The sequence below is a fragment of the Galendromus occidentalis genome, unplaced genomic scaffold, assembly GCF_000255335.2.
Source record: "Galendromus occidentalis unplaced genomic scaffold, Mocc_1.1 scf7180000077524, whole genome shotgun sequence".
Taxonomy (NCBI): Eukaryota; Metazoa; Arthropoda; class Arachnida; order Mesostigmata; family Phytoseiidae; genus Galendromus; species Galendromus occidentalis.
The window spans coordinates 842437-855339 of record NW_003805512.1 but is presented as its reverse complement, the minus strand read 5'-3'; the positions used below and the strand labels follow the sequence as shown (position 1 = coordinate 855339).

At 51.1% G+C, this 12903-nt stretch overlaps 4 protein-coding genes across 4 annotated transcripts; 2 read left to right on the top strand and 2 right to left on the bottom strand.

The window, feature by feature from the left end:
* Nucleotides 1-211: 211 nt before the first annotated feature.
* LOC100908326 (transmembrane protein 35A) lies at nt 212-1744 on the top strand. The gene is made up of 5 exons (XM_003747690.2): nt 212-705; nt 814-949; nt 1129-1204; nt 1354-1429; nt 1550-1744. The coding sequence occupies exons 1-5, from the start codon at nt 592-594 to the stop codon at nt 1742-1744; spliced, it is 597 nt and encodes a 198-aa protein (XP_003747738.1). The 5' UTR covers nt 212-591.
* A 1277-nt stretch (nt 1745-3021) lies between these two features.
* Neos (nuclear receptor coactivator protein neosin) lies at nt 3022-7088 on the top strand. Its single transcript, XM_003747689.1, has 10 exons — nt 3022-3144; nt 3605-3735; nt 3835-3944; nt 4122-4198; nt 4301-4420; nt 4606-4720; nt 4823-4973; nt 5218-5423; nt 5517-5610; nt 6887-7088. Exons 1-10 carry the CDS (start codon nt 3131-3133, stop codon nt 6991-6993), a joined length of 1125 nt encoding a protein of 374 aa, XP_003747737.1. The 5' UTR covers nt 3022-3130; the 3' UTR covers nt 6994-7088.
* Nucleotides 7089-7810: 722 nt separating this feature from the next.
* On the bottom strand, nt 7811-11208 carry LOC100908044 (uncharacterized). Its single transcript, XM_029112668.1, has 6 exons — nt 11082-11208; nt 10557-10967; nt 10074-10442; nt 9741-9943; nt 9070-9633; nt 7811-8930 (listed from the first exon to the last, which is right to left on the bottom strand). The coding sequence occupies exons 2-6, from the start codon at nt 10872-10874 to the stop codon at nt 7811-7813; spliced, it is 2574 nt and encodes an 857-aa protein (XP_028968501.1). The 5' UTR covers nt 10875-10967; nt 11082-11208.
* A 29-nt stretch (nt 11209-11237) lies between these two features.
* LOC114828447 (uncharacterized) lies at nt 11238-11998 on the bottom strand (the record flags this gene model as incomplete). Its single annotated transcript, XM_029112667.1, has 3 exons — nt 11877-11998; nt 11575-11676; nt 11238-11481 (listed from the first exon to the last, which is right to left on the bottom strand). Coding segments are annotated over exons 1-3 (468 nt in total), but the record flags the coding sequence as incomplete, so codon positions are not given.
* Between the last annotated feature and the right edge of the window lie 905 nt (nt 11999-12903).

Sequence of the window (12903 nt, the reverse complement as noted above, 5' to 3'; positions counted from 1 at the left end):
TTCGGTCATCTATCGGAGTATGCCGTGATCCGCATGCAAAACTTCCGCGATCGGAGAAAATAAATTTGTCTACAATATTGAAGCCTCCACCAAAAAGTAAAGGAATGTTCCGCGCATGGTTCAGCGATAGCGAGCTCATTCGCATTCGAATCAGCTCGAAGCGAGATCATGAGTCCCTGTCCGGATATTTCCTTGAGGAAGCGGCATGTCAGAGAATACGTGTGCGGAAGAAATATATCCTTAGACCATCCATCACTTTCCCGGTCTCGATGAGCCCAGGACGTACAGCAGCGGCCTCTGGTGTTCCTCGCGCAAAGGCTCATCCTCGCGCTCCCCGAGACTCAACTCAGGAGTAAATAGGAGGAGAAAACAAGCGTTGTGAGCACACACCGGTTCTACCCCGGCTACGTATCCCAAAACTTCCTCTTCTGGGGTGCTCAGAGTTGAATACCCGATCTACACTCGCTAAGAAGCCTTCATCTGTATGGTTCAGAGATCGATGCTCTGCATTGTATAAGACCTAGTATAGGGGAGCATCGAGAATCATCTTTACTTTGCGTGTCCTGCCGCCTCCCGAACCCCCAGTCTGCCATGGCTAAGTCGGTCGTTCTCATCTGGCTATCTTTTTTCCTGGGCTTGTTCTTCATCTTCATCGGATCAATGAAGATCACACCCAACATAAATAGAGATATGCATCGCGAAATCGTAAGTATGACTGCAGGATACGGCGCGCGTGGAGGGTCAACACGTCCGGATTCATTCGGAAGGAGAGCCCTGAGAAGCACGAGATTAACCTCTGCCTCTTAACTCTAGCGGAGGAATTTCCTGAGCTATTCCAAAGTATTCCCAACGAACGTCCTCCTCAATATGAAAGTGTCCCCCAAGATATTTCGTCTTGTGATCGGCTGGACCGAAGTCTGCTGTGGTACGACATTGCTCCTGATCCCCGGTAAGTTATGAATCCTTGGGCTAACTGGCTCCGTCGGGTGATACCTCGGGTCAAGCATGAGTTTGAGTGTGAGGGGCCGAATGGGACTTGCTCGAACGGCAAAATATATCCTTAGTGGACGATCGCACAATTGTACGTCCGAGGAAGGAATTTTTCGATACTTTTCTTGTATTTCACAGGGTGCATCAAACAGTTCGCAAACCTCTGTTTGCTTATCGTGTGTACAGGTGCCATTTACACGCATCTGATGTTGTGGTAAGTCCTCCTTCTGTCGGGGTAAATCGATCGTGGCTCCGGATACTCGACTCGTACTATCAGCGATCTGCCTGGGACGACAGAAAAAGCCTGATAGCGAGTGAGTTCACATGTGATCTTCAATCTGTAATCCGTATATTCATCTTCAGGGATCCCTTCGAGCGGATGGCTCCATCGCTCTTCTTCACCTTGTTGCTTCTGTGTCGCCTGGTGGTATACTATCAGGTCGGTTTTCCTTCAGAGCACGAAGTTTCGCAATAATTTCGAACACAAGTTCCACAATGGAGCTAGACATGGTCCGCCTACTATGATGGATAATATTTGAGCCCTCATTCTTTGATACAGGTCAAAAAGAGAGAAAATATAATGGAGGAACGCAGATTACTCAAAGCTGCTCGTGAGGCTGAACCTCAGGAGGTACAACTCAGCGCGGCGAAGAAGACCGTTGCCGAAAATCGTGAGGGATCCAGTCAAAACGAGCATCCTGCGGGGAAAAAGGAGTCGAGGAAGAATAGACGCAAGATCAAGAAGGAGGAATGAAGCTTGTACCTTCCCATTTTGTAGTTTTTTACGATCGCGGTACGCTGAATATTGAACAAAAAAATAATCAGAAGATGGCGGACGTCCTTTGCGGAATTTCGGTTTCGATTGAGCTCTGCTGACTCCTCTCGAAGGGTCGGTATCACGAGATCAAGCTCGGCGAGTTCTGTGCGACACTGATGCATAAATATCTAAACGTACAAGTCGGACGCCTTACGTTCGCTACTCCCAAATTGTACTAGCGCAGCTAATGTGTCGCGAAAGCCAATGGTTTACGGCTGATAAGAGGAGGAGCGGGAAGAAAAACAATACTCATGGATCTGCACGGAGGAATCTCAATAATCCACTCTCGGAACCTCCTCGAGGTCCCCGTCATCTTTCGGAGTTTTTTCGGACTATAGAGTGAATGATGTAGCTCTCAGAAGCGCACTGAGCTCGACCGACCAATCTGTGAATGTCGACAATAACAAAAGCAATTCCTGATGGTCGGTCGATCACGTAATCGAGCGCAATCAATAAAGTACTTCTCGAGTAAGACAGATGCGCTTCTTCTGATTTCACCAACCGAGAGCGAGATCAAGACTCGAGGAGACGCGTGCTCCTGAATGACCCGCAAATCAGCGCTATCCCGATCAGGTTCGTGGAAGCGAGCGCTGAATTATTCACTGCATATGGCAAGCCATTCGGAAGCTTCTCCTCCCCTCCAACTCGACACCAGCGGGCTATCTCTAATCGTGACATGATTGAGTCTTCTCGTTCTCCCCGTACCCCAACAGCACAAGACCGAAAGCGCCACTCCCTATGGGAGCGGGCCATCGGATCCGCATCGGGCTCGATCAGCTGTCCCGCTCTAATGTTGTTGAAGGAGCTGGGTTGGTCTCATCGTCTTTCGCGCAAGCATCCTTAGCCGATTGTCCGGACAGGAAAAGTAATCTTTTCGGGTCAGCTCCTGCACAATGCCCGCTCAAGTGGGAGATGTGTGTACGTGACATCACCTGATGACTGACATCTCGCGTTTGTGGAATTCAGTCCTGATCTTGTGCGTGAGATCAAACAAAGCGGCGATCCCCAGCACGCCCCATGAACCGCGTGACGTCTCCTCGCAGAATGCTCATCGCAATATGACATACATTCCGACCTTCCACGCCTGACGCCGAGCGACTGTCAGTATGAGATGCCCGCTCAAAGGCTGCGCGAGTATTCGAAAAGCCCCGCCGAACGAACCGCATCGCTCGATGCGGCTGATCGGCACCCCTCAGCAGTGTTTATGAATTGTTGTTCTGAGGAAGTTCCACCGGAGTACGAAGTGTCTTGTGCATGTTTCCCAAAAGAAACTCATAGCGGAGGTCCTCATTCACATTTTCCTACCGCTATAACACACTCCCCATGGACTCTAAATGGTGAGCTCACGCCGTTTTCGCTAAATCGAGGAGCAGAAGTTTCAATTCGATATATACAATTCTCGACTTGACGCTCAGAGCATAAGTCTCTGAGCAGTGCCAAAATCGATATCTCATTCAAGTCACGGCGCCGGGGGAATCCGGCCACGACTCTCACGGTCCGAGTCTCTCGAGCGGATCATCCCAAGGTTCGCTCAGGAATTCTCGACGGACTCTAAATAATCGAATCGACTCGAGAGTCTTCCATAAATTACGACCTTCCCAGCTGACCGGGGTTTTGACCGATGCGGGTATCGCGTCAGTCGCTTTGAGGGACGTCATTATTATTCTTGATCATTTACGATGGCTCAACTCAATACAGACCGAGAGCGAGATCAAAGTGGTGATCTCACCTCTCGCGGGGTTCCTCCTTAATGATTTTCTCTGACAGATTAAAGTATTCATGTGCTCAATGTTTCAGGAACGAGAAAATATCAAATAACACATCGGACGCGACAAGAGCTCTCCAGCGAGTTTTCGTCGGTTATCTAAAACCTCATATTACGCGGAAGGATCTCTTCGAGATATTCAGAAAATATGGCGAAATAGCTGGTGCGAATTTGGTTCCCTTATATCTTATTGCTTCTGACCATCAAGCTCCGTGCCGAGCCAGCCCTGAGATCATCTCTAAGAGTTGGATTTTCCCTGCAGCTATATCCATTAACCGGAACGGTTATGGTTTCGTCGAGTTTGCTAATGAGGAATCCGCGCTACTGGCCACGGATGAAAATGGTCGGCCGAATAAGGGTGGCGTCTTTCAAGTGAGTCTGCGAAGAATGCTTACCCCCGTCGGAACCGCTAAAATAGGGGCGAATTATCTTGCTTGGAAACTCGGTAACGGGGCGGTTCGCGGTGACCCGGGATCCGCCAAGGATCGCCTCCGCCCCCCCCTCGAGCCCCATGAACGGAATATACAGCGGCAGCTCGACGTATTTCAGGTCAAACAATGTTCCCCGGGAGACGTTCGCAAGAAAGCGCCAACACGGGACCGAAGTCGTAGCCCCTTGCCCCCGAGGTCTGTGAGAGTTCTTAGAAATCTGTCCCGTTTTGATATTTTTTGTGCCGTTAGCTGCGATAATGAATCCCTCGAGCTTGCAGTCACTGTTTTCCTTCGCAGTCGAGCGACGGCGCCAGCGAACCATAGTCCACGGAGGCGTTCTTCGCCGAATCCACCCCACGATCACCGATCACGGTCGCCGACCGGCGCGCGGTCCTCGTCATCTACCTCGAAACCTAAGTGAGTCCAATTATGTTGCTGGATCCCCTTGAAAAACGGAAAAGAGATGGGGCTTCTGGATATCCCGTGCCGCGAGTCGCGTGACTTCTGGTCGATAGAGAAGATCTGACCCAGCTCAGCCACCTTGTGCGATACTTCCTGGAAGTAAATGATACCATTCATAAGATATCCCTTAATACCTTTAGGCCGGCTGACGAAGTCTCCCGGAAGCCGAATGATTGTGAAATCGTTGTTATGTCAAAACAGCTCCGTGACTACGCTGAGACGGTTGAACGGAGACTGAAGAATTTAGGTCTCAAGGTATTTGGTACATAAATCATAAAATTTCCTCGCTTGCTGAACGGGCTTTATGGCGAAAGTCGACCGAAGCCCATCACGTATCTCGTTTCCGCTCAACTTCAGGTGGATGTCCTATTCATGAAGGATGAAGCCCTGTTGACTCAGGCGCTCGACGATCTGAGTCTTCGTGGTACTCTCTATGCCTGCGTCATTGCACAGCAGCACGAAGTTCACAACTCCGTGACTCTGAACGTTCTGTACGGAATTCCCCAAGGTAGCTTGCCGGCAGGGAGCGGTCTGTTTTTTTCCCCCGAACTCCCAGCTGAGTTCTTGTGCGAGCACCTCTCGATAAGGAGCCGAATTCTTCCGTCGTATTTCACCCCGTCCATCGAGCAAGATTTCTCAAGAGAGCTGTCTCGGATGGGATTTTCGTCGGGGCAGGATGACTGACGCCTTGAAATTTTTTCGCTCTCGTCCTGCTTTCCTTTCGCGCTTTCCGAACAACCAGATTTTTGCAGAGCACCGAAACATGCCAATAGACGAAGCTCTCAAATTCTTAGCGAAGAATTTTCGGGAGCACCTCGAGCGGCAGAGAGATCGCGATAGTGGAGACGACGAACGGGAAATTAAATTTTTGCTGAAGCTTGTAATCGAATCGCGTTACATTTCGATCAATGAATACGATCGCCTTATCGATCATCTCCGTTTGAAACGCGATCAACTGGTGAGTACCTGCTCGCGTGGCGCGATGATCCCCGACTCAATGTCCAGATAATAGCCGGTGTCGGCATATTCTGACATCTGGGAACGATTTCAGATCAAGGAGGAGATCGGAGATTCGCGTCCGGTACCCGCTCCGAGTAGAGCAGGATCGTCATCATATCAGAGCGGCTCGAATCCGCGCGGCACAGGTGAGCTCGACATCATTAGGGGCCCTCAGAGAGCAAAGCTCCTCGGCTAGATTTTCTCGGGTTCGCTGAACTCTACCCGAGGGTCGAAGCGAGTCCTTCTCAACTGATAGATAGATAGATAGATCGGAGGGGGAATTGTCCCGGGGAGCAGAATTATCCCGCTCGGTCGCTGGTTGTCGTCGCCAAGATTTTTTCTGAGCGCAATAAAATCAAGGGGAAAATTCACAGATCCCTACGCAACAGCTCCTGAGCTGCAGAACCAGCAACTCCATGACCAGATTCGGCAACTGATCGGGACGCCGGCACAATCTCTGGCCCCAGCGGCTGCTCCAATAATCACGAACACAGGCTCTGTGGAGCCCCAATTCGGATCATCGAACGATCTCGCCAACAGTCAAGGCTCGAGGCCGTTTCTGAATCTCAACAACCCAAGAGTGCAGGAGGCTTTGGACAAACTCATGAAGAATGGAATTAGCCGGCCGAACATGGTTCCAACCGATCCGCGGACATCGAGCTCGGCTCAGGTTTTGGAAGCGTGTGAGCCCTTCCCTCTGCACGTTGGCGGGGGAGCACCCGGAGGGGGTTTCGGAGGAACCTACAGCACAGCATTTACGAATCCTTACGATGCAAATAACACCATGATGAGGACCGACCGGAATTCTCATTACTCCGCGGGCGACGGACGCTATTGAAGACACCGCCGAAGAATTCGACTGGCTCGTATACGCGTCTTCGCCTATTCTCGGAGGCGTTCCCTTGTGAATGGATCGCTACCAATACGGATTCGAGACCTCGGTTCGAGACGCGGTCGAAGTATCGGCGTGGAAGAAAATCCATCTCCCCTCGCCGGCGGAAGTATGTATAGACTGTTCGCTTCCACTATGGAATAAATGAAAGATCTGGCCAGAAGGCAGACCCTTCTTGCCAAAGAGAAGTTCAGCATGTAGCCACGTCGCGAAGGACTCTCCATTGTAAGTTCCAGCGAATAAATTGAATCGATCACGGCTCTATGCGTCTCTAACAATGAGTGCCCGGAGCGGAAGCTTTCCAGGGATTTTTTTTCGTTTCATTCGCCTGCCCCGAAGTGAATCGTTCGGAGAGGCCGAATGTTTTGACTCCTCCGATTTTCGATCCACGGTATACTCGAAATCCGGTTCCATCACCAGCCGCGACTCAGTGGACTCACTGGGCGAATTTAATGAAAATTACTCATCTGTTAGCATGTGGACGATGTTTCGCGCAGAAGATTGAGAATTTCTAGTGGCGGACCTTCCAGGAGAAATTCGGACCAGGCCTGGGAAAAGGGTCTATCCTCTCCGGTGGGCTTGCCTCTCGGGACTCGGGATCGACTCCGAAAATCCCCAGCGTGCTCGCCGCTTGTAGGAACTCGGAGCGAGGAAGCAGGACTGCGGACTCGGCTCTACAGAGGGCGGCGACTTCGCTTCCGCACGTAATCCAGATCAGCTCGAGGCTGCCTCAAGTGAATTCTGGGCCTCCCTTGCTCTCACGAGCTCCGTCTAGGGACTGCTCACCATCCGCTTCGGAGGGACAGGCAGCACGTTTTTTCGATCGGAGCTCGGAAAAGAGTGCCGGCGGACTCGCGGAGTAGACTTTCGCGGACGTGAAAACTAGGGGAGCATCTCGCTGACTACCAATCCTCTGGAATCGGCTTTCCGGCTCCCCGAATCGATTTTGAGTTAATGACCCATGACAGAATATGGGGGTTGCTCCTCGATGAAGAAGGGATGCATCTCGGAACATCACGGTAAGTCTTGCCACAGGTTGATATCCAAAACGAACTAAAACGAACACCGCTCGATCGGCAGTACAGAATAAAGTCTCATGGAGTCAGGTCTCGAGGCGGGTTTTTGTTCTTTCTGGAGAAGATATCGAGGTTGGCTCAGAATGAGGATGGTGGGGAGCGATCATCAGTCTGTCGGAAAATTCCCCGAACGAGCTGTACTACCTAAATCGGGATTCGACCGAGTTTCGCATGGGGCGATCGCAGAGATTCGACTTCATTTATTGCCTTTGTACAACAGGATATGAATCTGGCAGAGGAGCATAACGAGTAGCTTTCCCGGTATGGTAAACATCGATTGTGGCGACCGTTCGGCCGGGAATCCAGAAAACTCCTCGTGACAGCTCAATTCGGAGATTCCGCTCACGTCGTCGTCAACTTGTCCTGTTTGTTTCGGGATCAATCAATATCATCAATGATGCCGAAAATCCTGAAGTGCAAGTCGGCGAAGTTCGGACGCAAGTTCTGCTCCAAATTCCAGCATTCACGCATCATTTGGTAGACTTCAACAGGACATCTCTCCGGAGGGGGCAGACGAACCCCATCTACGAGAGCGTCACCTATCTTTGTGGGCTCATTAGAATCGAGGATCGCAGGATCCTGTCCGCAGGTGAATATTTCCCAGAGAGCAACGCCGAAACTCCAGATATCGCTCTTGATCGTGAACCTGTTGTAGAAAATGGATTCTGGAGCGTACCATTTTATGGGCAGAGCACGGTTCGGCGTGCAAACATCGTAGTAGTCCTTGTCGAGGATACGCGCGAGACCGAAATCGCTCAGTTTGACGCATGTTTCCGACTTGACTAGAATATTTCGCGCCGCCAGATCCCGATGTATGATCTTCTTGCGTTCTAAGTAAGCCATTGCGCTCGCCACATCACACGCGAACTTGGCCAGCACCTTATTGGTCAGTATTCTCTCATTGGCTTGTAAGTACGCAGATAAGGCACCCAGTCCCATGAACTCCATGACTAACAGGGTTTCATCTTCGCGTATAACTCCCAAAATCTCTACGATATTTGGGTGGGAGAGCCTTATCATGATGTCCATTTCATTCTGCACGTCCTTGTGGCTATAAGCCTCAACCGAGGAATTCATCCGCTTCGCGGCGACGATCTCCTCCGAGCCATCTGCTCTCGTCAATACGGCTCTGTATACCTGTCCGAAGTAGCCTTTGCCGATCAGTTCGTGTAGCTTTACATCTTTTCTCATCACTTCCCACTTCTCGTAATCTACTTTGTCGTCGTCTTCGACACTCCTCTCATCCTGGCTATCGCCATTAGGCTGGTCGTCGTCATGAAGATCGGTGTCGAACGTATGCCGCGACGGAGCGATCGAGCTTATATTGGATAAAGTATCGTATTCAGTCCCCCGGGTCCTCAAGAGAAACTTTAGCAGCTTGTTCGATTTCCAGTCTTTCCTGCTAGCTATGCTCGACTCGCTCCCAGTGGAGTTCTTCCGGGAAAGTTTCGATTCCCGGACGACCTGCCGCAGTGCGGGTAGCTGAGTTGTTTCGATCCTGGAAAGGTTCGTGCTGTAAGTCAAAGGCAGGAAAATTCTGTGGAGCCTCCGCTCGGCCACCCTCATTGGAACGGGAGGCGGGAAACATCGAGTATTGCCTGGAACGCATCTTGTAGAGAGATGCGAGCAGAACTCACTTTGAGCCTCTCGCTGGCTGTAGCCCTCCGGTCCCCCCGAGCTTCTCCCCATCCCTGGGCTCATCGATCTGGTGCAGGATCCGATCGATATTTCGGACCATCTCGTCCGGTGCGTTGCGATCGTCGGGATCTCGGAGCCAGCAGCCAGCAATGATCGGATGGAATTCTTGCGGAACTTCTGCCAGGGGCAAACAATTTCCGGACTTGAAAAACTCCGTCGCTTGATCCAAGGGCACAATTCCAAACGGACTGCTCGCGCGGTTGAAAATTTCCCAAAGAGTCGTCCCGAGCGCGTATACATCAGCCGCTGGGGCACTCGCGACCGAGTCCATGTCCTGAAGGTGCTCGGGAGCGATCCAGGGCACGTCTTCGTCGGTGTACTGCAGGACTCCTGGCTCTCCCAGCTTAACCTTTAGGGGACCCTGCGATCGATCGAAAACGAAAACCGAGCGGCTCCGTATTTTTCCGTGAACGAATCCGTTCTCCTCGAGGTACCGGACCGCTCTTGCCAAACAGAGCGCAACATTGCACAGATCACCGGTCGTGAGATCTTGGGTGGAATTCCTAGAAAAGTAATGCTGAGATTAAGCTCAGTGATAGGCCTCGAGATGAGGGGAAGCCTCGAGGGGTCATTCTCGAGCAGGAGCATGTCTTTCGACATCTGCACTCACTTGAGATAGGCATCGAGCGATCCTAGAGGCATGAACTCCGACGCGAGACACGCTTGCGGTGAAACTGCGAACCCAACGATTGGTACAATATCTGGACAATCCCAGAAACAAATTTCTGTAGCTTTACGATTGAATCTCTGGAGCGTAGCCGGGTCATCACTCTGAAGTATGCGGCATACGGCAGCCAAGCCCTCATACGTTCCCTGTAAATGAATGAACGTGAACGATCACGATGTGCGTCCGAGGTCTCCCGGTCTTCTCAGGCGTCGAGCTCTCCCGGTAAGGCTCATCAACAACATGAGAGAAGTCGATACGGAAGAAAAATGCGTATACCCTCAGAACCCTCTGCTGTCGATAGGTGCTGCGTAGAGGGGGGAGCTCGACCTTGAACTTCTTCAAATTCATGAGCTGAATGTCTTTCTCCTCTCTGAAATCTCCGGTGGTGATGGCTCCGCGGCAGAGTTGCAGACCGGTCTTGTCGCGATTCCTCGGTGGTAGCTGATACGGTCGTCCGCCCAAAGTCCGCTCACTCAACAAATCGTCCCAGCTGGCATAAACCTTTTTATTACAATCGTTTGCAAATATCAAGCCGCCCTCGGCACGTTCACAGATTTTGTGAGTCACGTAATGATTCTCATCCAGTAGAATATCGACATGGTAGACCCGGAACCGCAATTGGTCCTGCCTGACGAGAAAACAACCCTGGAATCGTTTAATTGATTAGACAACAATCGATACGAAAAGGGACAGGACTGTGTTCTTGTTGAGATCTTTCCCAGATAGGACTTCTTCTCCAATACGATTTCGAAGGTCTACCTCGCTCCTCAGGTTTTTCGACAGTTTCCTGCGCATAACGGATTCCCCGAAAGGACCGTGGATTTTCCGTTTCTTCAATAGGATCAACGAGGGCGGCTGAATTTCACTGCAGAGACACGCCGTGAAGCTCTCAGTCATACGATAATATCCGTCAACGAGCGTGCAGAACTGTGAGAGCTTCCCGCTCGCGAACAGCAGTGTGATCGGCAGCTCATCGCGAAGATGGAGCTCAACGGTGTTTTCGTTGATTATGAGCAGGTAACTCAGTTGCGTGATTCGGAAGGTATCACCAGGCAGTTTGTCGACGAAGATCGTCATATGAGGACCGTTGTCCGCTTCCGTTGTTTCATAATACAGCTGTCCGACGACCACTCGCGCATCGTAAGACGTACCGTCCACCAGGATGTTCGCCTGGAAGACGGACCGAGCAACTATTAACCCACGTTGCGAAGTAATCTCGATGGGAGCATCACCGATAGAAGAAAATGAAATAAAGCTCCGGTAGCCTCAGTAAGCCTCACGAACCGTGAATTTCTCCTGACGGCTGCCGGGAAGCACCTCGCAAGCACCGTCGATGAAGGCAGTTTGGACGGAACTTAGATCTCCGTCGTGATCATGGAAGCATTCGTCGACGCCGGCGATGAAATTTTTCTTCACCACAAGTTTCTTCCACCATGGAAACTTCCAGTCCGCAGGCAGAGCGGTCGATTCCAGGAGCTCTGCGGTTTTCTCATCCGAGGGAGCCTCTCCCCTCTCGATCAGTTGCCTCACGTAATCCAACGCAACGAAACCGACGAGATGACTCACCAGCTTGTGACTGTATTCCTTTACTTTGAACTCGTCGAAAAGGTAATAAAGCATCTGATGATAGTACAGGTTGCGGGTGTTCGGTTCCTCTATGCGACTAGCACATCCCGGATGAAATCTGGAATATTCAAAATAAATTCCATTCGTAGTTACTACGCAACTTTCGCCCGATATCGGCCTCGGATTGCTGGCTCGGCGAGAGGAAACCAACCGGATCCGCAATTGAAGCTCGAATTCCCCTCCGTCTCCTCCAATGCTCTCGTGAGCTCCGAGATAAGCTTTCGCTTTCAGATCGTACAGTGCCATAAGATATCTGCAAGGGGATTGATGAGCCGTCGTATGCGATAGGATAGGGATAGCGGTGACGCAATTCATCGTGGGGAAAAGCATGACGAGAGAGCACCGATAGCGCGAAATTAAAGATCAAGGGCATTCCGACACTGAGATACCAAACTCAGGTTGCTGGTCGGAACAAATGTCGTATGTCTAGAGTGAGTCGTTGGAGAGACTAACCTATAAATTGGAGGAATTCCATTCAGCTCGCAGGCCTTCTCTATGAGATCGTCCACAGAATGGGCTTCCTCTCCCGCCAATCGGATTAGTGGAATCGATTTCGTTCGGACGAATTGCGCCATGTCTGAAAAAAGTCCCCAACTCTCCTTTGCGACGGTTCCTCCAGTCAGCTTGGTGCTCTCAGGCCGACTCCATGAACAGTCATTCTTAAGGCGTATGATTGGGGCTCTCACCTGTTACCGACGTCTGACAATGGAAATCTTCAGCGATCAGCTGCGGAGTTCGAGTTCTGGAATTCTCCCGCGCACGACTGCGAATGTCCCCGGATGATCACTGAATACTTCTCATTGACACGTCCATGGACGCTGCTCGGCGTCTCGAAACAACACTGACTGTGTTCACCGACTACCCTGTAGTCCGGCGCCAAGAGAATTCTCCGTAACTTTTCGAATCGCAGCGAATGATGAAATGATCCTGCCTACCACTCATCAAGACCGCGCGCGGTGAGTACCTCTCGTGCCCCGCTCCGCAGGCGAGAATCATGTTCATCATACCTGGAAAATGCAACTCCAGCCCGGAAATTCGTAATACGCAGCAGCACCTCCCGGAAGGCTGAGCAGAACGATGAATGCCCAACACGACTCATAGAAAAGTCCAACAGCGTATACCTGATCTTCGACCGAGGGGCTTGCAGCCGAAGTCGAGGCTCACCCAGATGGAGTTTCTATCGAGCGGAAAACTCCGCATTCTTCGGACTTCCTCGCCGAGTAACTGAAGGACACGCATTCCTGTTCTCCTTCCCGTATAATTTGAGAAGGAGAACGAAATTCTGAGTTGACTTACTGGGTTCCTCGATGGGACACCGACAATCGATTCCGATTATTGGTGGACTCGAATAAGAAGATGGGTCAACGCGAACCATTCCGGGCTCAGCCTTGTCGAGATTTTATTCCCCCGGTGCGGGGGAACCTTGGTACAGCCCCCAGCTAAGAGGGAGAAACGTATATCTCAACGATATGCTATACGT

Coding starts and splice junctions, on each gene's coding strand:
- Neos (XM_003747689.1), top strand. Junction 4,199..4,300: donor CGTAGCCCCTTGCCCCCGAG/GTCTGTGAGAGT, acceptor TTTCCTTCGCAG/TCGAGCGACGGCGCCAGCGA. Junction 5,611..6,886: donor CTCGAATCCGCGCGGCACAG/GTGAGCTCGACA, acceptor CGGACCTTCCAG/GAGAAATTCGGACCAGGCCT.
- LOC100908044 (XM_029112668.1), bottom strand. CDS start 10,874: ATGACGATCTTCGTCGACAAACTGCCTGGTGATACCTTCCGAATCACG. Junction 10,443..10,556: donor CGAAAAACCTGAGGAGCGAG/GTAGACCTTCGA, acceptor AAACGATTCCAG/GGTTGTTTTCTCGTCAGGCA. Junction 9,634..9,740: donor TCGCTCGATGCCTATCTCAA/GTGAGTGCAGAT, acceptor TTACTTTTCTAG/GAATTCCACCCAAGATCTCA.
- LOC100908326 (XM_003747690.2), top strand. CDS start 592: ATGGCTAAGTCGGTCGTTCTCATCTGGCTATCTTTTTTCCTGGGCTTG. Junction 706..813: donor GAGATATGCATCGCGAAATC/GTAAGTATGACT, acceptor TCTTAACTCTAG/CGGAGGAATTTCCTGAGCTA. Junction 1,205..1,353: donor TACACGCATCTGATGTTGTG/GTAAGTCCTCCT, acceptor ATTCATCTTCAG/GGATCCCTTCGAGCGGATGG.